Source organism: Emydura macquarii, unplaced genomic scaffold (genome assembly GCF_026122565.2).
Source record: "Emydura macquarii macquarii isolate MOO-44397 ecotype Brisbane River unplaced genomic scaffold, CSIRO-AGI_Emac_v2 contig_3059, whole genome shotgun sequence".
NCBI classification, from domain to species: domain Eukaryota; kingdom Metazoa; phylum Chordata; order Testudines; family Chelidae; genus Emydura; species Emydura macquarii.
This window is the reverse complement of record NW_027133196.1, coordinates 363,109-387,385: the sequence shown is the minus strand read 5'-3', so window position 1 is coordinate 387,385 and position 24,277 is coordinate 363,109. Positions and strand designations below refer to the sequence as shown.

The 24,277-nt window shown below is 53.5% G+C and overlaps 1 protein-coding gene and 1 pseudogene across 1 annotated transcript; both read left to right on the top strand.

Moving 5' to 3' along the window:
* The first annotated feature begins 918 nt into the window (after positions 1-918).
* Positions 919-7,435, top strand: LOC137141403 (kazal-type serine protease inhibitor domain-containing protein 1-like; annotated as a pseudogene).
* A 2,110-nt stretch (positions 7,436-9,545) lies between these two features.
* DOK2 (docking protein 2) lies at positions 9,546-22,867 on the top strand. The gene is made up of 5 exons (XM_067530246.1): positions 9,546-9,661; positions 13,656-13,952; positions 14,458-14,575; positions 20,832-21,013; positions 21,497-22,867. Exons 1-5 carry the CDS (start codon positions 9,599-9,601, stop codon positions 22,424-22,426), a joined length of 1,590 nt encoding a protein of 529 aa, XP_067386347.1. The 5' UTR covers positions 9,546-9,598; the 3' UTR covers positions 22,427-22,867.
* Positions 22,868-24,277: the final 1,410 nt, after the last annotated feature.

Here is a 24,277-nt window from a genome sequence, read left to right as displayed (position 1 = left end):
ACCCTCCTCACCCACACAGCTCCTGCAGTGGGCCTCAGTTCTCACCTGCCTGCTATCCTGTTTCCTTGCCTCCTCACCCAGCAACACTGAAATATTTGCATCCCCTGCCTTCCCGCTATTCCAGTCCTGCACCTGACCAAGCCCTACCATACCCTGGCTATCCAGCACTACATTGCTCCTGTAGCCTGAGCTGCAGGACCCAGCTTCTTTTTCAGATCTGGGGCCCTACACGGCTCTGATGAGACAGCTGAATAGTGACTGGCAACGTCCAGCCCAAACTGCACATTGGTTTATATGGAAAAAATCCCTGTTGTTGTTGTTTTGCTGGTTGCTGTTTATTTCTATGGTACCATACATCTACACCGCTTTAGTACCTTTCCTCTACCTAAAATCAGCTGTGGTCAGCTGGCTGTTTTGTCTGTGAAGTCATTATACATCCAAGAGACTTCAACTCTGCCACGTTGGTTCTGGGCCTAGCCTGGCACCATCTCCATGTCTATTCATTGAGGCACCTGGCATTGCCATGCCGAGCATTTCAGGATCCTTATCAGCAACAGAGAGAATGCATGGAAAGAGAGGGGATTTTTACTTTTTAATGGGCCCTATTTTCTTCCCTCTTCCCCAACACTCACACACACACACACACACACACACTCTCTCTCTCCCTCTCCCCTTAGTTTCAACCAAATCATGACTCTACAGACAAGGATCATGCAAACTTTGGTGCCCCCTCATGGTTCCTCTGATTATCGGCTACAATGCAAGATGTCTGTATTATTCAGTCAATGCTCTCACCTGGGGAAGGACTAGATGACAGCAGTAGATGCCCTGTCTGATGCAGTGACCAAGATGCACCAGTAGATAGAGAATTATACGGCCCCTGATAAAGGAATAAATACTGGCAACTTCCAGGCAACCATGTTCAAGAGCACAGAAGCCCATGCTGCCAGGACAGGACTCACGGGGAAAGAGTCTCTGGGAGGTGTTGGGAAGTGGCTGCTTGCAGCCAAATTTTCACACACAGCCTCTAATTTTAGGTGACTCTAATTCTGGGTGCCTAATCTGATACATCTCGGGCCTGAGCTGTAGAGGTGCTGAGCATTTACAACCCACAATCATTTATGTCAGAACTGTGGGTACTCATCATCACTGAAAGTCCAAGACTGTGGTTGGGCACTCCAAATCAGAGGCCAGTGCTGAAAATGTTGGCTTTATCCTATAGTATGGCTTTGTAGCCCCCAACTCTGAGCTGCATGTTGCTTTAGCTAAGTCTCAAATTTATAAAGCAAAGGGCAAACAAAACATATCCTAGCCTCATGCCTTAGGAACATATCTATCTATCTATCTATCCATCCATCCATCCATCCAGATGCCATGTAGACAACTCAGAGGCACAGCAAAGGATCAGACTTTCACCCCTCCCTTGTATAATGCCACTCTTGTAAGTGTATCTCCTCCCTTTTTCGTTTTTCCCTCCCTCTAATGAGTTTGGAGTCAGTCCTTTTGTTGCTGGGTTGTGGCATGTTTATGCTCTCCAGCCTTGTGTTTTATTTGTCTGACTGGTTCTTTTAGGTTTGAAATGCTTTGTGTTTGCTCTTCATCGCACAGCATTTATGGACATACCACGGAAGGCACCCTGCAAATAGACAGCAGTAGCTGCATCTTGATTTTAACTTTCTTCTTGATAGCTCTTTTTCGCCTTATATCAGGTTTGCCCGGCTTGCGTGGGCAGAATAGGTGCTTGGAAGCTGTGAGCACAGGTATGTTATTTACATGGGCAAAGGTGAGATGAAGATTTTGATCATCAGAGCTTGTAGATCTGATATCTGCTCTGTAGCACCCCCAGCAATAAGCTCTGACCTTTTGCATTCTTGCCAGGAGTCTTCCTAGCTCTGAACATAGCCTGCCAGTGATGAAAGACCTCAGAACTTTTAACTCCTGTACTACGCAGCCTGCTCTGCCTACAGTCTTTGCCTCAACTGACACAGATAATAGTTCCACCAATTTCTTATCTCCTTTCCCTACCCTTTCTTCCTGGAAAATTCGCCAAAGAACAGAGCAGCCCCACATCCACTTGTCTTTCTTTCTTGAAAGAGCTCTTTGGTCACTCAGATTGCCCAAGTAACCTTGATCTGGGGCCAGCAGGAACTTGAAAAGGAATCTGGGAAAGTCAAAGCAAAGTGAAGCGCAAGTAAATTTCCCCTCTAATCTGAGCAGCTCAGCAGGAAGGAGGCTGGCCTCAATTATTAAGTCCCATTCCAAACAAAGCCTAGAATGGAAGCCAGGAACCAAACACACAATGCTGCCTCATGGAAAGGAAGAACAGCTGTTTGCTGAGGTGTTAGGCAAGCTGTCACAGTCACACCTGCTGTTCCGTGGGTGCCACCTGCACAACTGATCAGCAGAGATAAATACAAGCAGAGGGAGGATTTCTCTCCCTTCTCCGCAGGGATTGTACTGAACTGTGGTTGAAGATGGAAGGTCCAGGATTGCTCCGTGGCTGCATGCAACCATGGATCAAACTTGGGCTGAGCATCTGCAAAGACAAGATGGGCGGCGGAGACTCCTGGGGCTGGGGGAGATCTCAGCAAAGTAGGAAAAGCTGAGAAAGGAAGAATCAGTGGTGAAGGGAGGTCAGAGAAAAGAAAGGAGCCAGGCTGCCCTTATGCACACAGAAAAGTATCTTGTGCCAGGAATTGTCCCTCTGGAGCCAGTGACTGCTTGTGCAGTACAGTACTAATCAGTGTAGTAGTACAGGCCGGAGCACCATTGTGAATCGGCAGCCAGATGGAAAATGAAAGCCTTTCTCTGATAGATCTTATGGACTGAAGGATTATCTATACCATAATTCTCACTCAATGAGGGTCAACCCTCTTTCATTGCCGTGTCTGCTTCCTACAAACCGCGCTTAAACGTAGCTTTTGTATGAACATTGTACCCTCTTACTCGACTGCTTGTATTTTAAGTCGTCAAACCTATTACCCTCCATCTGGGATGCCACAGATTATGCTTTCCTTGTACTCTCCTCATTCCAACCAAACTCTGTATCCGCTGATAATCTGTACATTATGCCCGGATGTCCAGAAACTCTCTTGTTTAAACTCTGTACCTGATCATTTCTTTAAACATTATCACAATCAGGCCATCGGGATTGTGAGGGAGAGGAAGGGGTCTGAAGGAAAGAGAGGAGGGTGAGAGGAGGAAAGATAAAGAGAGGAGATAGAAAGAGAAAATTCCACCACCTCTTTAAAGTACTCCAGTATTTCACCCACTGTGTTTCTCTGTTATTAATGCAAAGGATGAGGCCTAATCCTGATCTTCCTTACACCTGTGTAACTCTCTTGATGCCCATGGCATTGCTCCTGATTTATACCAGAATGAGAAAAGTAGCAGATTCATAGCGTTTGGGACATACAAGGAGAATGTGGCAAGGCTTTCAGGGTCTGGCTACTCTTGGAGCTGGGGGTGTGATTCCCAGCTCAAGGAGACACACCTGGGTGAGTTTTCATCTAGCTAGGATGCTAAAAATCAAGTGTAGCCACGACAGCATGGGCGGCAGGATGGATTAACTGCCCTGAATACAAACCCATCCCAGACCATAGGCCTGTACTTGGGGCAGCTGGCCCATCCCACCGCTTGTGCCACGTTGGCTGCACTCTATTTTCAGTGCACCAGCTCAATCAGAGCTAGCGTGAGCATGTCTCCTTGGGCTGCGAATTGCACCCCCAGCTCCAAGTGTAGGCGTCCCCTTAGGGGAAAGCCCACCGAACTGAATAGATCACCTTTCTAGAGGTACTGGGAATCCCTCCGATGGGACTGAATAGCGAATTCTGTCCCTGCTATACAGGTCTATAGGATGTCTAACAAACCCAAACAAACTCTACAAGCTGCTTTGACTATATAGGCTCTTATTGCCAAATATAGATAAAGGAGACGAGAAGATAAGAGGGAGGGGGAAGGAGCAAAAAGACAAATGCAAAGTACGCGCAAGGCGGAGAGACTGAGAAGAAAGCAGGCTGCTCCACATGCTTCCTCCTTGCAAACCCAGCCAGCCAGCTACAAAGACAAGGCAAGATCCTTTGCATTTCTCTCGCTTTGCAATAAAACTCCTAATGGGAAGCATCTGTGGGACAGGGCTGGATTGGATCCCTCCAAAAACATTCTCTTTCCTCTTGTGCCTGTCCTGTCCCTGTTGATTGAAACCAGAGCCTGCCGGCTCTGGGGGTCTGGGAAGGGGGCGGGGAGAGGAGGGTTGCTCCTGTTGCTGGAGTGTTCCCATGTGAGTGGAAAGCAGAGGATCAGGACGTGCTCCATCTACACCTAGCTCATGCTTCCCAGTGGGTCAGAGAAGACGTGGTGCCACATTTCTTGCAGGGGAGAGGAGGCTCCCAGAGATGGCCGGGAGGACCTTGCTGCTGCCGGTGATGGGTCTGGCTTGGTCCTTCCTTGGCCTGCTTGCCACATCCCACCAGACTCATGTGGGCAGAAGAAGCTGCTGAAGGGCAGTGCCAGTGCGTGCTACGGCTCGGCCCCAGAGCCACAGCCTGCCCAGCAGGCTTGGGGCGTGACCACTGCGGCTGCTGCCTGGAGCGTGGGAATGCAGAGGGGCAGCCCAGCGACCTGGATGGCAGTGGCACCTTCTATAGGCGGTGTGGGGAGAACCTAGAGTGCCAGCTGGACATCCAGGAGCTGGGCTATGTGGGGATCATCGAGCCGCAGTGCGTGTGCAGGTCCCAGGGGGCCGTGTGTGGCTCTGATCACATCACCTACCAGAACATCTGCAAGTTCCAGGAGGTTGTGCATGAGAGCAAGGGGCAGAACCTCAGCATCACCACTGATGGGCTCTGCCAGGCAGGTAATGGCCCACCTTCTTGTTTGCCCAGCCCTGGTCCTCTGCTGGTTGGGGAGACGCTGGGATGGGGAAAGTGGCCGAGGGATAGATGAAGGATCCAGCCACAAGGTACTTTTCCAGCATACCTGGGCTGAGGTGAAGCAAAGGCACAGGAGGTAGCTAATCCTCCAAGCTATGGCCAGATTCCATCTGCCGGGTGTCCATCATCAGACAGCTCGGGTGGCTGGGAGAGCCCTTCAGGGATGTCTTTAGCATTCTCAGCCACTCAGCAAGGCTGTTACTGGGGAGATGGAGCCTCTCAATCACTTCTTCTGCCATCAAACCCTTTCTTCTCCTTCCGTGATCAGCCCACACAAGAGAGCAAAGGACTTGGCTGTCCTAAAGGGCTTTAAGAGCTGTCCTGCATATCGGGTTTCCTTGTGTGCTGGGCTCCCCTGTGAGCTAGGCCCCTCAACGTGTGGCGTAAAAGCCAGAGCCGGGTTCCTTCAGGGGCTGATTTATAATGAAAGAAGTTTGGGCAAAGAGAATATTCACGTGCATGTGTTCATGTACATCAAACAAACCCATTCACCTCCCATCCGCAGGCAGCTGCACTGCAGTACTGATTTCTGTATGTACTGTGTGTATGTTCCACAGGTATTGTTTGTATATATATACGCTATGCAAGTACCATATGTAGATATGTACACAGTGTATTACGTACCATGTTAGTGCATATGTACATGTGCTACAGGTGTATTGTGTTCATCCTATCTGTATGTACCATATGTGACTGCATGTACTGTGTATATCTGCATGTACCGTAAGTGTATAACATATACATGTACATGTGGTCAGATCCTCTGCTGCAGTAAAGTCAATGGAGCTGTGCTGATTTGCCCCAGCTAGGGATCCGGCCCTTTAAAATGTAGCTATGTATGCACCGCATGTATATTTGCACCATATGTATTGTATGCATCCTGTGTGGGGGTTAGAGGCAGAAGGCCCAATCCCGCCACCCTTACTCGTACACATAGTAGCTCTTACTCATGTGAGTTTTCCCACTGACTCCACTGTGTGGAAGAGTTGCCTGTAGCACAGGGCGGATGCCTGGGATGACAGTCTCTAGAGAAACACAAGCGAATGGTAATGATTATTATTAATGGCTAGAGATGGGCCTGCAGTCAAATCGCAGAGCTGATCTCTCCTGAATTTCAGGGAAATTCCAACCTGGATCCGAATCAGAACTCTGTGGCTCAGGTCCATCAACAATGAATTTAGTGTATTTCTCACATGGTCTGTTTCCACTGATACCGTGGCCTGGGATCAGACAGATGGCAGGGTTCATCGCCACACTCGTTACAATATAAGGTAACTTGTGTTATCTCCTAGCCATGTAGCCCGGCAGAGTGAGTGGCTAGATAGGATCGGATTTGCTGCTTAGTAAGATGCTTTGATTGTTTAAGTCTCTGCCATACTTCCTGCAGCAGCCAATATGATTCTGGCTAGGGTTGGTTCATTTCTGTCTGGTGATGGAAAAGAGTTAGGTTCTGACCTACAGAGCTTCTAAAATCCTCGCCCTTTGTCTGGATTTTGTGCAGTTCCCCAGATCAAGCACCATCCCCAAGACCAGTTGAACTTGTGGGGCTACAATGTGATCTTCATGTGTGAAGTCTTTGCCTACTCCATGGCCCTTGTGGAGCAGAAGAAGGATGAAGAGGAATTTGCTCTGCCTCGAGATGATCCTCACATCTCCGTCCCGGTGAGTGACCCTGTCACAGCCCTGCCTAGGTCCCCCAGTTCTGCTCCTCCCAGGTGAGGGTCCTTGAGGCAGCTCCATGCAGGTGAATGATCCCAGCTCAGCTCTGCCCTGGTGAGTGACCTTGGCATGTACCTCTGCCCAGGTGCATCGCCCACTTATCTCCATCCAGGCGAGTCACCTCCATGCTTCGTCGTCTGGAGGCCGCCAGGCTTTGTGTGTTTTCCTGAACGGCCAGCGTGGCCATCAATTGTGGGAGTCATTTGCCCGAACTCTTTTCCTACACCAGGGGCAGGGCCAGAAACTGGAACAATTGTTACAGAGCCTACATGGGCTTCCCTTATCCCTCTCACTGATCCTGCCTCTCCCCTTTCTTTATCCCCCTCCCTGCCCCCACCCTCTTTCTCTCCATCCTGCTGCAGAAGCTGCTCCCCCTTGCCCTGTTTAGCTCCCTAGTGAACCCAGGAGAAGAGGCTCCCACAGGCTAGGAAGAGAAGAATTACAATGATTATTACTAAAATGGAGCCATCCCTGCCCCTGGCGTAGCTTCCTGGGAGGGTGTTTCTGACCCAGGCCTTTTCCCACTGAATGCCATGCAGCAGACATGAGGCTGGCCCCTGCCTCTGGCTCACACAGAAAAAGATGATTAGCTGTTAAAGATGCTTCCTACGAGACCTGTAACGGTTTATATCCTATCTGCTGCGTGGGTATAAATAACAGCCTGTCTCTGGGTAGAGAAGAGCCTGGGTCTCATGTATATTTTAAAAGATTCCAAAGAACTTCATTCCTAGCTGTGTCCAGCTGGCGAGGGAATGTGATCTCCCTGTGGTTTCTTGCAGTGGTAATACTTTGCCTGGCTCCGGTGCCTTCCATCAGGGCCCATTGCAAACGTTAGCCGATTCAGCCACACAGAAGCATATCATTATCCCCATTTTACAGATGGGGAAACTCAGACACAGAGAGAGCAAGCAACGTGCCCAAGGTCATGCAGTCATGAGCAGAGAGGCAATGGTCCCTCTCTGTAGGCCAGGTGTCATTGTCAGAAAAGCTCTCCCTTTAATCTGGTGCCTCAAGAGGTGCTGACACTCTTCTGAAAACCTGGACTCAGTTGTGGATGCTGAACCTTGCTGAGAATTCTGGCTTCTGATGTCTCTGGGGCAACCACATCTGGAATGTTGTATTCAGTCCTAGGCACCACATTCCCAGACACATATCAACAAACTGGAAAGATTAAAGGAGCTAAATCTGAGTTAGGTCGGCAATGACTGAAAGAGGACATGGTAACAGCTTGAAAATATCAGTAGGATGTGAACTTCCAGAAAGGAGGGGGGGTTACTTACTGTGATACAGGGGATTAACTAGGAGGAATGGGATTATAGTTATTATTTGTATTGCACTAGCCGAAAGCCCACAGGCCCATTGTGATAGGCCCTGTACAAATATATAACAGAGACAATCCCTGCCCCGAAGAGCTTGGAATCTAAGTAATGGTGCTAAGAAAGGGAATATCAGGACAGCTCCATCAGGTGGTCTGGGAGCCCCATGGCTTGGGACATTTAGGACAAAGCACTAGAAAAAGGCAGCATGGAAGAATCTTGTGTTCGCTGGGAAAAGGGACTGGATAATTTCTATGAACCTAGGCATCCTGGGTCCCAGTTCCCTGCTCTAATCGCAAGAGCATGTGAATGCTCGCGTGCAAAAGGTCTTTGCAATAAAATGAAATATGCCAAAGAATCCGGAGGTCTGCAGTGCAAATCCTGCCCCCAGCCGTCCCCACGGATAGCCAATGATAGGGTTGGAAAGTTCAGTATTCAGGCCTCCTGACTGGCTGAAAGTGGCTACGTGCCTTATACTGTGACAATATGCAAGTGATGCAAGGAGCTGCACAGATAGCGGTAACATTCCTCTTCCAGCATCCCTTCCCTTGGCTCACACTGGGACAGACTGCTGGGGTTTCAAAGATATTCATGCAAGCAGAAAGCCTAGCATCCACGTGCAAATAGGGACTAAGCCCATCCGAATGCCCCGTGTCCCACCGAAGGGAGTAGAGATCAGATATTCCTGGGATTTACCAACATACTGATGGAGCGGTTCTGGTCTGCTAGCCCTTGGATATCCACCTGGATGGTGAGGGAATGTGGACCACATACTTCCCAGTTTCCTATGCTCCCAGAGAATCAGTATGGCTCAGAAATATTACAGATACAGATACAGAGTGCTATTGTAACCCATACTGTGCGGCGAGGCCTGGTGGGTTTGTGTAGAGTTAGTAAATATAGCCATTTGGGAGCCCGCTGTGCTCGCTGTGGTGTCTTCACATTGTTATTGCTGTATAAAGACTGAAAGTGTCTGTGTCAGTGTGTACAATCTGTGCATGTGTGTGCATGTGCAGCCTGTGTGTCAGGGAGCACAATCGGGGGATGTGTGTGTGTGTGTGTGTCAGTGTGTGTGTGTGTTTGTGTGTCAGTATGTACAGCCTCGGTGTGTCAGTGTGTGTGTTTGTGTGTCAGTGCGTACAGTCTCTGTGTGTCAGTGTGTGTGTTTGTGTGTCAGTGCGTACAGTCTCTGTGTGTCAGTGTGTACACGCTGTGGGTACAGTCTGAATGTATGTCAGTGTGTTGTAGGCAGTCTGTCTGGGGATATAGCAGCACTCAGCAACAGCGTCTGTAGCTGCCCTTTTTGGTAAGATCACAAATACAGGAAGCTGAAGCGTGAACTGTATATGTTTAGGGGAAAAAAAACCCAACCACACATCACGTGCTCCTGAAATGAGATCGGGAGCAAACCCAACCCTGAAGGCAGAAGCAGGCAGGCGTCTGGGGAGAGAAAGAGTTAAACTGCAGGGTAGGGAGCCAGAGCTTGAAGTGGGGTGTAGGCCAAGGGAGGGAGAGGTGGTGAACGTGTGAGAGATGGGGCGGGTGACAGATCGAGAGAGATAAAGGGGAGGGCAGGGACAGAAAAGTGTGTGTGGCCGGGGGACAGCGAGGGAGGATGCTCGCTGCTAGAAGATGGACGATGTGGTTGTGAAGCGGGGTTTGCTCTACCTCCAGCAGCAGCAGACCTTCGGGAAGGTAAGACCAATACTGGCGTCTATGCCGGGGGCGGAGGTTGGTTGCTGAAGCCTCTAGCTGCTCTTGGGTGGGGACACCCATGCCCTGCCTGGGGCCTGGGCTTCCTCTATCCTGGACTCAGATGGCGTCTGCCTCTGTGCCCTTAGTTCACCATCTTTCCCTATTGCAAAGCGGGATAGTTTGCAGTGCTGACCCCTCATCGCTGGTGGGGCTCAGTCGCTGGGCTGTATCTGGGCTGGGAGCGGCACTCAGGTCACAAAGCCAGGCTGCTTTCCTACGGGGTTAAATACCCCATGCACGAGCCTCTCTTGGCAGCTGAGTCCCCACTTTACACTCTCCATCTCATTAGCAGCCCCCCAGATGTTCTGCCTAAATGGTCCCTTGCCCAGTTTCACCCCACGGATCCTACTGTGACGTGCCCCCTGCAGCATCCCAACTCCTGCTACCTGTCTGCTGCCCTGGGAACTCAGCTGGGTACAAACTGCAGCTCACTAGAACTTCCTCCCACTTGTAGGAAGCCCTCACCATGTCCTGTGACTCTTGGGAATGAGTCACAGCCCTCCAGGCGAGAGCCATGGTCTAGGCAGAAACTGATGTCTCTGGGTTTCATTATCCCTCAACTCCTGACAGACAGGGCCTGAGACTCACAGAGACAGGGACAATCTACGCCTGCCGGGGGCAGGGGGCTTTATCTTCATGGCACCGACATGGGCAACTTGCCAGGGGCCTGACAGTGGTTGGCATAAACGTGGGCTGGGCTTTAAAAAACAACCCCACTGGCTTCTTTTTGCAAGTGCAGCAGGAGCTCCCCCTCCCCGACACAGCAAGCTCCCCACTCACTCCAGCCTGCTGTGTTACCGGAGACCCCTGCTTCCCCAGCTCAGTTCTGCTGTACAGTGTCACAGGACCTCCCCGTGTGCTGCACTCCCGCTCACTCCTGCCTGCCGTGCTCCAGGATCACCCCCGACCCTGGATCTGTTCCCCTGCTTCTTTGCCGCATTTCAGGAGCTTTCCTACTTCCGGCCGAGTTTCTGGGCAGGTCACCAGATGATCCAGTTGCAAGGATCTGGGCCGGGCTCTCATTGCAAAGAGCTCACTTGAAAGCAGATGTCTACACAGCTAACTTTCACCTCCTTCCAGCTCATATTAGTTCATAGAAAGGCTCCTCTGGAAATGCAGCCGCCAGACCGCATGGAGAGTTCAGACCCCAAAGCACTACCTGCCATGTCCTGTGGGAATTGAGCTGTCAGGCTGGAGCCTAGCGTCTGAGACCCTCCCCCCTTGTGGGGCGGGAATCTCTACACTGCAATTTCATAGCTCCGAAGCCTGAGCCATGCCACAGTCTTTTACTGCAGTGTAGACGTACCCTTAGACACCTGGGCATGAGCTCTGGGATGCAGGGGTGCACTGTTAATAGAGATGGGCCCTCACTAGACTCTTGGGTCCAACATCCCCATAGACTCTGGGAAGGTGAGAACCGGATGCAGGCGTTGGATCCTGGGCCAACGTCTAGCTTTCAAAGCCAGACACAGGGCCAGATCTGTCACAAGACTGTCCTGGAGGACCCAGGGCTGTCCTGGAGTCTCCAGGAATTGAAGATTAATCTTTAATTAAAGATGATGTCATGTGATGCAACCTCCAGGAATACGTCCAACCAAAAGGGGCAACCCTACGGGTGGTGGAGGTTGCCTGGCTGCTGCTTCAGTTCCTTGGCTAGGCAGCAGATTCTGTTCGCTGGTGCTAGATATACATGTGAAATTGACCCCTCTGTTTGCACGTCAGCACCGCATGTGTGATCTGTGTGTGAGAACTTGACTGAGGCAACCAGTGCAGGGAAGTATCAGGAAGGAGCATATCCTCTTGGCAGGTCCCCAAATGAATGAGTTTGCAGCCCTTGCTATTTCTGTCATTCAGTCACTCCCCGGCCACCCCACCAAACCACCCTCCAAGGCTATGCTAGACAGTGTGCTGCCCTCCCCGCCCAGGGCAGATGGGTGTTGTATAGCACATTAGAGCAGAGCAGGCAGGATACCAGATAACCATCTTCCTCATCCGGTGGAGGAGGTATCAACAATGCAGTTATTCCCCCATGAAAATGCAACCCATGCAAAGTGCAGGCAGATGGGGAAGCTGTTTGGTGCCTGACATATATGGGGTGCAGATTGTCTTTGGCATCAGTCTAGAGATATGTATACATGAAGGTCAGATTCTGCTCAGTTAAAGAGATTCAGTTGGTGCACAGCGCTGAGGTGTATTGGACCCTAATTTCTGCTACCTACTTATTCGCCAGAATCTAAACTTTCATTATATAACACAAAGTAAGTCTCCAGCTGTTCTCGTTGCTGAGATAGCTTCAAAAACGTTACCCGAGTGGCCCGGATGCAGAGATGTCTGCCTGCATTGGCAGAATCGGAAACAATTTAGGGCCTGATCCAAAGCACACTGTAGTCAATGGCAAGAGTCCATTTCAGGATCCTTCAGATCATGCACTTAGGGCATAACTGGACCCTAAGCGAGGAAGAGGCCACAAAGATGTCATTTGCACGACAAACAAAATGGTTGTCCATCTGTCTTGGCAGCATTATTTCTGACAGAGCCGTTTCAGGTCATGTACACATAGATATCTGTATAGCCACAATGGTACTGGGGTTTTCAGGGCAATTGCCTGTAATTTTGATGCAAGTCTGGGTAGATGCTGTGAGTCCAGGCTAAGACTGACTATCTATCTATCTATCTATCTATCTACCTATCTATCTATCCCCATATACCCCGTCTATCTAGCAATCTATCTGGCTATCTCTGGATTGTATCCTGCTGCCCATCACCGTAGTATCTGAGCAGCTTCCACATAAAATCAAGAGCACTAGTGAAGTCTCTAGCAGACTTTGTGGAGTTTCTGGCACTTCAAGCTAACTTAACTTGCATCAGCATAACTAAAGGTCTGAATGAAAACCAGCGTTGGTGTCTCTTCTTCAGTGTGTGTGTGCTTAGGGCAGCCCTTTGAGGGAACGTCTAAACAGTCAGCAGCCAACCGCGGAAGCCAATAGACTGAGGCTGGCAGGTCTTGTGCTACGATGCTAAAAATAACGGTGTTAGTGCTTTGAAGTTGCCGGTTGGGGCTGGAGCCGGGGCTCTGCAGCCTACCTCTCTCCTTAGATTTCAGAACCAAGCTGCAACGTCTACACAGGTGTTTTTAGCGTGGAAGCATGAGCTGCGGAAGCCTGTCTGCCAGCCCATTGCCAACAGCTGTGTAGATGTACCTGGAGTGCAGAGGGTCTTTGTGGGTTTTCTGGGTTGTTTACTGGTGCCAATTAAAAGTAAACACGGAAGGGAACATTTTCAGAAGCATCAAAGACACAGAATGGGAATTAAGTGTCTAAAGACCTTTGAGGATCTGGATCTAAGTAACTTAGGAGCCCAAATCCCATTGACTTTCAGTGGAACTTGGACTTCCAAGTCACAGGTGCTTTTGAAATTGTTACCCTCAAGGCCCAGGGTGGAGACATGGGCCCTCTCTTCCCTGCAAAAAGAGATGTGTTTACATTGATAGCTAGCTCCATGGAAAGCCCAGTGGAGAGAAGGCACTGTCGTTTTTATTGTAGTGTAGCTAGGCAAGCTTAAACCCAGCTATGCTGATATACAGGTAAACTCCACTAGTTACACCAAGGTAAAAACTGCCCGTGTCTTGTCTCCACTCAGGTTTGCACTGAGCTCGTGACCAATGCAAGCACACCTCTTTTTGCAGTGAAAATACAGGCCAGGGGGCTGTGTCTGTCTGGATGTCAAAACACACCTGGGTTTTGCCGTGAAGACGTGGGGCTAGCTTTCGTTTTCCATGCTAAACAAACCAGCTGTCCCCGGGAGAGCATTTACAGCCCAGTCAGTGCAGCCTGGGGCTAGCGCATGAGAGCCAGGAAACGGCCCGGGAAGCCAAAGGTCGAGCTGACTGACACCCACATGTTTCTGTCTCTTTTGCTTCCTTCCCTTCGGTCAGAAATGGAGGAAGTTCTGGGGCGTGCTGCACCAGGAGAGCGCCTGCTCCTGTGCCCACCTGGAGCTCTTCGAGGGCTCCGGGCCTCCCACCTCTGAGAAGCCCAAGAAGGCCGAGAGTGGCAAAAAGCTCATTAAGTTGAGTGACTGTGTGCATGTGGCTGAGGCTAATGGAGACACAAGCAGCCCCAAAGAAACGGTCCCCTTCATCCTGGAGACCACGGACAAGCGCTACCTGCTGGCAGCTGACGGCACCGAGGTGGCCAACTGGATCCTCACCCTCTGCGATCTGGCCTTCGCGGTGAGAGCGGTGGCGTGCTGCCTGTGGTGGTGGGGAACAAGAGGGATGCCAAGGATCTGGGGGGAGGGGCCCCTGGGAGAGAGGGGGCTCCAAGAGCTGGGGCTCCCATGGAGTGGGTGTTAGGGGGTGCCAGGGAGGATGGATGGCCCAGAGGGGTCCCTTGGGTGCCCGTTCCCCCCTCCCTTTGCCCATCAGTACTGAGCTTTGGCCTATGCTGAAGTATTGCAGGGTCACCGTCGTGGTCTCTCAGGCCAGCTGTGGTGTCACCTGTGTCCTTCAGATGGTCTCCAAGCCCCTGTTGGTCTGGGTAGCGGGAGGAACCATAGCAGCTGAGCAATGAGCCCCAGGCACTGGGAGATGAGGTTGCAGGAAGGGGGACACCCTCTATATTAGCTCTGGCAACTGGATCTCAGTGTTGGGGAGGGGACACCACATGGCCTCAACTCAGTGCGGCTGGGCCTGGGCTGCCCCGCACTCACCTACTGCTCTGCCCTTGGACTTCCAGAGGAACAAGGATGAGCGGAAGGCAGCAGGGGGGAAGGAGAGTCCCCTGGGCTCACTGACATCCCAGGCCGGCTCGCTATCCATGGAGAAGAACTCCCTGTACAGCTCCGTGGCCAAAGGTAAGGTGGGAACGAGAGACCCTCGCTCTGCGGGGTGGGTGTGCGTGTGTGTTCGAAGTGCATTTCGTTCTGGTGGAAGGCGCTGGGCCAGCAGGCGATGGAGACTGGAGCTGTCTGTTCCTCTCCATAGAACTCACTGGCAAGATGAGATATCCAGAGACATGGAGTGAGCCACTCTGAATGTGCAGATAAATAGATACGTGTGTGTGTGTGTGTGAGAGAGAGAGAGAGAAATCTGCTAGCCGAATGTGCCTGGTGATGGGCAGAAGGATGAATTTGTATGTACACAGATAAATAGGTGATGGGGTATGTGTGGCGAAAGGCAGCCAGCCAGCCGGATGAGCTGAGCGGGCAGAGCAAAGATGAGAGCCCCTCACAGAGTGATTCAAGTGGTTTGCTTTCTTCTTTCTGCGAGGAAGTGAGGAAAAGGGGGGGAGCGGGGGGCAGCGGGGACGATGGAGTCCGAACACTTTGCCCTGGTGGAACCCGCAACCACAGTGGAGTGTGACAGAGTGGTGACCCCGGAACCCTGCAGGGTGCTCACAGAAGAGCAGAGCTCTCGCTAGCTCTTGTTGGAGCTGCTGAGAATGTAGGACCCTGGCATAGGGATGCTTCCTCTTTGCAAAAGAAGACGTGCCCTCTCCCGAGCCTCAGCCTGCCAGTTCCCTGCTTACTTGGGGCGGCGCTTGTACGCACAGGTGGGAGCTGAATATCCCAGAGCCCTGGGGCTTTGATCCAAAGCCCATAGAAGTCGGTGGAAAGATCCTCACTGATTTTTATGAGCTTTGGATCAGCCCCTTGATGCCTATTACCTCTCGCCACCAGACCCAGCTTGGCTGCCGCGTGCATCTTTGTTCCTTGCTCTCCCCACTCTGTTGCCAGCCTCAGCCGTGTTGCTTCACATTAACCCCTCGCTCCCAGGCTGTTGGCATCCAGGCCTTTCCTCCAATGCATACCTGGGTGCATTTTACCTTTCAAACCCACCAGGTCCCACATCTAAGTAAAATCACTGGAGTAGCCGACCTCACCGGGGCTAGAACTAGCGTTCTAGAGACCCAGAGACCCTCAGCAATTGCCTCAAGGACCCTTGTTCTGCTAACCTGCTTCTGTCTCCTACTTCACCCCCTTCACTTGGTCATCAAACTTTTGCTCGTAACTCTCTTCACTGGGGCTACGTGACTTCATTACACATCGGCAGCCTGCAGTCAGCCTCTGGATTCAAGTGCCCTTCAGGCGGGGCAGGGAACTGGGAACGCACCTGAAACTGTTGCAAACATAGTTACAGCACGCCAGGGTTGCGTCCACATTACAAGCCATGTTACAACGATGGTCCGAGAATACGTAGCATGGTTCTCAGAACACAGTGCCGGGATTTACCCAGGCTGGGGAGACTGTGTTTGAAGCATTTTCGCAACAGTGGTGCTGGAGACCCATTAGCACACATTGATCTTCCTGATCACAGTTACTGCTAGCACTTTTCAGGCCACAGAGACAGAACTTCAGACAGCGTCAGTCAGCATAGTTCCCTTGACTTCATCTTCTCTGCCAGATGGTGGGCTGGTCCTACGCAGTCAGAGTGGGAAATATTCACACCCACTCTGCATCGTGTATCTCGTTGCATGCAGGGTGATTGGTCCCAGCCACTCTGAGCCATGAGCTGCTAGGGGTCTGAGAGCAAAGGGAGTTTTCCAAGGCCCCAAAATTGCACTGGTGTATCTAACGGGCTGATGCTAAACTTGCGTGCATTGCTGAGTACTGACAGATAGATGAACTGTCGCAACAGACATCAGGAAGGAGTGATTCTCTGGCCCACCATCCCGGTCTCACTGCAGAACTGCACTGTACCCACGTGGGAAGGAAGGGAGTATAATGTTCTCTTGTCTATTATTATTTGTGTTACCTTGGTGCCGAGGAGCCCTCGTCAAGAACCAGGACCCCACTGCACTAAGCTAAAGATTAAACCTGCAGCCTTAGCCCACGTCCCACTTAAGCAATGCTGCTAATTTTGCATCTGAACATGGCCGCCTGCAGCAGCTCAGCCCTGCTATTTGCAAGAAGTGTAATGGAAAATCAGCTTCACAAATAGCCCTCGTGCTCTTCCTGCTTTGTGGTTTGGCAGAACTGTGCCTCGCCCTGATAACCGGCCGCGCGCGACTGTCCAGCGTTCTTAGAACCCTCCTCCATCTCGAACTGCTTCCCAGGGCAGCCCCGTGACCTTGCATTCCTGGGCTGAGGTGTGACGGAAAGCAAAGAGCCCGAGCTCCCAAACCTCCGACGCCATGGGAACGTCCACGTACGGACTAGTAACTCTGCCTGTCCAGGAGCCCAGCCCCTTTGGGTGGAGTGATTTGAGAGGTGGGAGAGAAGCATGGGGTGGGGCATGAGCCAGCCAGCAGTCACATGGAAAGGGAAATTGAGGTTCTGGATACGCTGCTGAGTTGTGGGTGTGAGGCAGGACCAGTCACTTCTCTATGGCTCGCTTGCCTCACTGTTGCAATGAGGGGAACATTGCTGAGTCAGTGCTGCAGAAAGCTCCGGGATCCTCAGAGGAAAGGGCCTGTATGAGGGCAAAGTGCTCTGAATGGGAATGTGTGTACAGGAAAAGGGTTGAAATGCAGTGGCCAGAAAGGACACTTTCTCCCTCTGCCTCCATCTCTGCGTCTTTCCGCCTCCCGAGTGCTGCTCAGAAGGCGTGCGGGTGTCCACATACACAGCAGGAGTGTCACACACACTTGGCTAGGGTTCAGTTTATCCACAGACAGGCAGACGTTGGCCTGTTGCAAACGTCCTGCCCGATGATCAACATAGCAACATCCCCAGGTCAAAGGCAGCCTGAGCGAAAGAGCCGGGACCCTCTCAGGGATGGGGAAGGGCCACAAGGGCTGCTGGGGAAGGAGCAAAGACTAACCCTCCCAGAGCACAGCCCCTGCCTTACAGGTACCCAGAGGAAAATCACCCCCACTCCAGGGCGTTGCTCTCGGCTCACTGGCTGAACCCATGAGAACAGGCATGCCAAGCCCACATGCCACTTGCCACCTCACTCACCCGGGTGTCTGCACACAGTTGCATATTTGCATCCTTGCCTATCTGGAAACATATACCTGGGGACACTCACATGCATGCACACACACGGACTCACACGCCAGGGCACAAATGCACACACAGACCCGCTTGCATGGGCACACACACCTGCATGCACACAGGCGTGAGCAGGCACAGTCACACACACACACACACACACACTCATGCAATGCAAGCCCCTTGTCTGCAGGATTAAACAGCAGCATCGGCAGAGAATTGAGAGCAAAGAGCTAACTCCATGCTTGGTGGGAACCCAGGGGGGCGAGTCTGGCCCAGTGTTTTTCTTGATCCAGCCTGCACTCTCTCTTCCTCTCAGCTCCACCCTGTGTCTCTCTCAGGCTCCCTCAGATGATGAGTCACTTTTTTTTATCCACCCTCAAAAGGGGAACGGCCTGCAGCTGGAAGGTGCTGATCTGCTATGCTATCAGCCAGTGAGAGGGCAGCACGCTCCCCTCCCGCCCCCAGAGAGGGCCAAGCAGGCACATTGCAGGGAACAGATAAGCCACAATGCGATTGCGCTGGGCTACAACATAGCACTTGGCAAACTGCGGCAGGAGCCAGGCCTGCACTGGGGTCAACTCAGGGCAAGTGAGGAGCTAGGGAAGTGGGAATGGTCTGGCTGGTTTGGCAGGGAGGGGGAGAGCTCAGCTCCGCTTCCTGCTGGGCTGCTTTTCCCGGCACTTTGAGGACCTGCCCCCGGCTAAAGAGGGCTGTTTAACATGGAGTGGGGATGCAGGTTGTGTCCCGAGGCTGACGGCATCCGACATGGCTCTGGGGAGAGCCTGCCCTGCGTTCTCAGTGGCGACGCTGCCTGGTAAGAAGAATAAAAATCCACACCCATGATTTCCCCCCACAAAGCTCTTTCCAAATCGATCACCGAAGAACCGTCTGCCTCACCTTGGAGAGGTGGAACCTGGCAACTGGTGACTGGAGGCCCGGCGACATGGTCCAGCAGCTTAGGGTGGGAAGGGAAGAAGAAGCAGGGAAACTGCAGGGGGGATTGAGGGAGATGGAAGATACGACTGGCCACGCCGGAATTCGGCAGGACATTGGGTCAAACACCCCTGTTCTTGGGGGAAGTGCCCTGGGCTCAGGACCTGGGGTTTCTGTACCTCTGAAAGGTGGGAGATGGCTCTGCTTCTCCTCTGTCTTTCCTGGCCTGGCGGCGTCCTTTAAACTTGGGCAAAGCGAGTGCCAAATGCTACCTGTGGCGTGAGCGGAGGATTCCAGCATGGCCGTGTTTTACACCCGCTGTGCACAGCTGTGAACCACGGCGCAAGGTGCCAGGGGAAGGGGCGAATCAGCCCCCTTCTCTCGAACAAATCCCTTGCTAAGGTGATAAGCGCAGTCCAGACGGATTGGGCAGCTCCCTGTCCCATCACCCTGGGGTAATGACTCCAAGAGGAGAGCCCCCTTCTAAGTCCCCTGCATTGTTCTCTGCAGCACTGAACCTCCGGTCATCCCACTAGGTCTTGGGGCACTCAGACCCTGAGAGTGTCACCCACAGACAGCCCTTATGACAGGGAGAGTCACCCACGCCCCTTATCACAGCACCGTGAGGTTGTGGGAAGTCTTCCGTCCACGTGCCCATCCTACGCCTCCGCAGCATGGCTGAAAGCACGCTCTGACTCTGAGCTTAGTTTGGCTCCGAGTTTGGCTCCCACAGGATCCATGGTGGCTCCGCGAAGCTCTCAGTGAGAGCAGGGCTGGGCAGAGCCCTTGCAGATCCCAGCTCCCTGGCCCTTTCAGGGGGCTGACGTGACAAGCGCCACGTTCCGCCTTCGGCAGAGCCGGGGGGACGTGAGATCCCCAGCGAGGCCTCGCCGTCGTTACAGCACCTGCGCCGAGAAGGAGGGGGCTGCAGCGTGGCAGCGGGAGCCTTTGCGTTTCTTCTCCCCACTCGCCAAGTTGAGGGAACCCTGGCAAGAACAGGAAGGATGTGGTGGGTGCATTTCGAGGAAAGTTCACCTTGCATTGGGCCAGCTGCGTCACGCCGGGGGGAAGGGACGCGGCAGGAGGCAGGCAGGAATTTACATCCGTGGGCGAATTGTGACTAAGCAGCCTGAGGCGGGCCTGCGTGCTGCAAGATGGAGTTCAGAGAGAACTCAGACTGGGGTCACATCCTGTCACCGATGCACTGTTGGTGTCTTAACCAAGTGCTCTTAGAAAGCCCTCTCCCCATGCCAACATCCCAAGGTCCTGGGTGCTACAGGGGGAGAGGAATCTAGTCGGCTGATTTCCCACCGAAATGCCAATGCTGTCTCCTACCCACAGGCACAGGGCAGAGCTGCGCTGCCGGGCCAGCAAACTACTGCGCTGGGGGCCTTGAAGGGCACGTGGCTCGTAGGAGTGAGAGCACGGCGTTACGTTCAGCTGGGGCTGCTCGAGATGAGGGGAGTGGGTGTGTGTGCGCACACGTGTCTGTCTGTGCGCGACCATGAGCCTGTGTCCGTGACTGGGAGCGCACGAGTGTGTATCTGCAGCCGGGTGACGCTGCATGTTTCAGGGGGAAGCAGGGGCTTTGGGGGTTCTCCACCCCGGGACGTTTCTGGAACACAGCTGCTGTGCATCCCCAGGGAAAAGCGTTGGCCCCTTAGGAGTGTTTTGAAAAACTCCAGGGATGAGCCAGGGGCAGATGAATTGGCCCCAAAGCCCCCTTCAGTCGGAGGGCAGCTCCTGGCAGCACCTCACTAATACCCACCAACTCTCAAGAAGGCTGGAGATTCCTTGATCTTTAGCCTCTGGCCTGCCCCCTTTCTTCTTGTGGGGTAAGCCACCTACTCCCAGTCTAACCGTTGCATGACGGTGCCACCGGCCCATATAGACTCGTATGGGGCCGTACTGGTTCCTTTGGGAGCCGGGTTGTACCCTCTCATCAGTCTGAGAACCCAGCTGCACCGCCTGTGGCATGTCGTGCTCTGGGCTGGTTATGTAGGACACAGCCAGGCTGGGTGGTGACTGCGCTCCCCCCCGCCCCTCTATTGCTATATTAGCAGACGAAAGGACTGCCTGGCGATGTGCCGTTGGACTCGCAGGCTCCCAGCAGCAGGGCTGACAGTGTGACGGGGAGGCGGGGAGCTCGTGTATTCATGCAAAATTCACGAGGTGCCATGTAGAAGGGCCGGGAGCTGCAGCGCGGCTGGCAGGATCACCTCTAGCCCGTGTTTCTTTGCAGCGGTGGCCACGAAGGAGTTCCGAGTGACAGTGCGGGCCACGGAGTCCACCGAGCGCTGCCGCCTCTGGGGCAGCTTCATCCTCTGCGCCGAAGACGACGCTCTGGAGCTGCGGGACCTGCAGACGGAGGAGGTGCTGTACACCTGGCCATATAAATTCCTGCGGAGATTTGGACGGGATAAGGTAACCGCAGGCGGGGAGGGGGAAGAACTTGGCTGAGGTGCAGGGTGGGGATGGGTGCTATCCAATCAGGAAGCTAAGCAGGAAGTCTGTTAAAAGTCAAAGGTCCTCCTGTCAGGATGACTGGGCCTGGAGTAGCTGGAACATCCCCCTTGCACAAGCCAGCGCTCCGGCAGGTAGACTGGGCCCCCTTTGGTGTCAGGATATCCTTGTCCCTCTTGCATTGGTCACAGCAACTGGGAGTGTTTTCTTGGGAACGAACACATCAGATAGCTAGGTAAAAAAGCAGGTGTAATGGCCGCCAGTCTAAGTCGTCGGCTCAGTCTGAACCTAGAGCCTTCTGAGCCATCGCACAGGCCTTTCTCACTTGAGAATGAAATGTGTTAGTTGGCAGCTGTAGTAGGTTGTTATCCTCAATGTGGAGGGGGCTTCTGTACCCACACAGGGCTAGGGATCTGACCCTGCTTGGCTTTGCACCCCTGCCAGGTGACCTTCTCCTTCGAAGCCGGTCGAAGATGTGCCTCTGGGGAAGGCAACTTTGAGTTTGAGACCAGGCAGGGCAATGAGATCTTCCAGGTCATCGAGTCGGCCATCAATGTGCAGAGGGGTCTTGGGGCCGATGAGCCGCGGTGGGGTGGCCCTGCTGACGATGCCCTCAGGGTTCCCGTTCCTGCTAGGACCCTGAGCCGAGCCAAGAATGGTGAGGAGAAGGTGTCAACTGGGGGTTCTCTGCTGCACCACACAGCCAGCACCAAATGCCTCTCCTTGGAGTCCAGCTTGGAGGGGAAGCTAAGCAAGGGCAAATCGGTGAAGCCCACCAACAGCTGCCCCCTGTCCGGGGAGCGCACGCCTGCTGACTCCGAGTTGCCCTACGCGGAGCCACGCGACTCCCTCCGGCTGGACCTGCAGGGCAGAGTCAAGAGCATGGAGCGGGCGAAGAAGGCAGCGGCTCAGGCGAAAGGGGCACCTGAGTCCGATTATGCCGTGCCCTTCGACACCATCGCCAAGTCCCTGCTGGGCACAGAGTTTGGCAGCTTCCTCTGCGGCTTTGAGGAGCCAGAGGCCCCGTACCCGCTGTACGACAGCATCGATGAAGCGGGCGGGAAGAAGCAGATCCAGCCGCCCGCTCACACCAAGCCGGATCACATTTATGATGAGCCCGAGGGGCTGTCCGAGCACACCGTGTATGACGAGCCTGAAGAGGTCAAAGGGGAGGCCTGGAAGCTGCAGGCCACTGCAGGGGATCCCGTGGGTCACGAGTACCCCTACAACCCGCAGCGGGATGACTACTCCGTGCCCAAGATGGCCATGCCCATCCGGTGCCCGCTCGCAGGGCAGGGGAAAGACTGGCTCGGGGAGACTGAGTATGACAATGTGGCCCTGAGGTTCACGAAGAAGAAGAAGAATGTGCAGTAGAAGGGAGGAGAGAGAAGAGGAGGAAGGAGTCTCTGTGCTGCCCCTCCACTTGCCAGCTGGCTGTGCCATCACTCTATCTGGGGAGCTGGCCAGAGCGGAAATTTCCAGGAACCTTTGCTCTTCATATATCCCTTCGAGCGAAAGCTGACTCTGCCAGAGTCTCCTCCCTCGTGACTGAAAGCCTGTCTGGGCCTGGCTGTCCAGCACGGGAGAACGACAGAGTCCAAGTGCCCCTACCCTAGCCTGAACTGTATATAGATAGGACAGGGACCAGGTAGTGCTGTGTATTGGGTACAGCATTCAGCATGGCGATGGTGGTTACGATATACAGTACTGATAATGCTCTCTCACTGCATCTTGGTACCGCCCCCTCTCTGGAAGATATTTTGGGGCATCGCTATTAAAAATGGTTTTAAACCGGCTGCGTGTGTTGCATGCCCCCCCCACTCCCTCCCCTCCGGGGCATCTTTCCCCATGACATCGGTTTCTGTGGCCCAGCGTTACCAGTGGAGGATCCTCTGTCTCTTGAGGTTGTCACGTCCCGACTGGCTGCCTTTCTGCAAGATACGCTTTGGGCAGCCGTGAGTTACTGGGCCGCTACAGGGCTCAGCGGGTGAAATAGCATATAGCAGAGGTCAGAGACGATCTATGGGCCCTTCTGGCCTTAAATTCTGAATCTACGAACATTCCCTCCCCCCCCCGCCGGCACATCTGATCCCGTCTTCCTGTGACCTGGGCTGCATAGAAGGGCGCTGCCTGGTGGAGGTGAGCGCTTAGGGCCAAGCAGGAGATCCAAGTGTGACTTGGGCCCAGGTGGGCAGCCGGCCAGGGGACTGGGTCAGGTGTCACGCTGGCTGCAGTGGGACGTCAGGCAGAGACAGGGCTTCGGGAAGGATAGCCCAGGGGCGTCGCTGGCCATGCTGCAGAGGTGCAGGTGTGACACTGGTCTCCGGGGAGCAATTCCAAGCGCACGTCTGACGCGTGGCATCGCCGCCGGCAGGGCAGTTTGGCTGAGGCACTGACTCAGCTGGCGCAGGCCAGCAGGCCCGGCTCTGCCAGGACACGGACAGCTGGGGAGGGGTCAGGCAGCATAGAGCTGCCCGGGCAAGTCATTGGCCCAGGCGGGGCCACGCATAACTCATCAGTGACATTATAACTGTGCCCCCGATAGCCAGCTTCCCCAGTGGGTGCATTCCTGCCCTCCCCCCAGCTCCCAGAGGGTGCATACTGTCTCACGGCCTCTGAAAGCAAAGAGCAAGACAAAGCAAACAGGGAGGGACTTTGGCACTCATCCCTCTGTCTCCAACCCTCCTCCGCAGTTCCCTTTTGAGCTGGCAGCATGTGGGCAGCCAGCCTGACTCTCCCCCACTGGAGGGCAGTGTTGGCCCGTGCGACGGTGATCAGCCCACGTCCACTGGAAGGGGAGCCGGGCTGAAACTCCCTCTGCAGCAGGGCTTCAGATAACATGATTAAACATGAGCTGCTGAAAAAGTCCGTGCAGGAGAAAAGAAAGGAGGGAAGGGGGAAAAAAATCCGTGAAAGCCGATTGGAATGGGTATTTCTGTCAGTCTACGGATGAATTCCCTTTAAAGGGGCAGCAGGGGACTATGGTGCTGGGCCAGTGGGGTGAGAAGAGCTTTAGTGGTCAGCCGCCATTGCAACTCAGTGCTGGATGGGACAGGTGCAACCCCAGGCCCTGGAGGTGAGCCGGGGGCATGGCCAGCTGTGGGCTGGAACTCCAGGACTGACCCCCTCTCCACCAGAACTCCTCCACTTCCTATGTGGAACGGGCATATTGGGAGGGGCTGAAAGGTGACAGACAGCACCTTCTCTGAGTGCCCGATGAGGGGA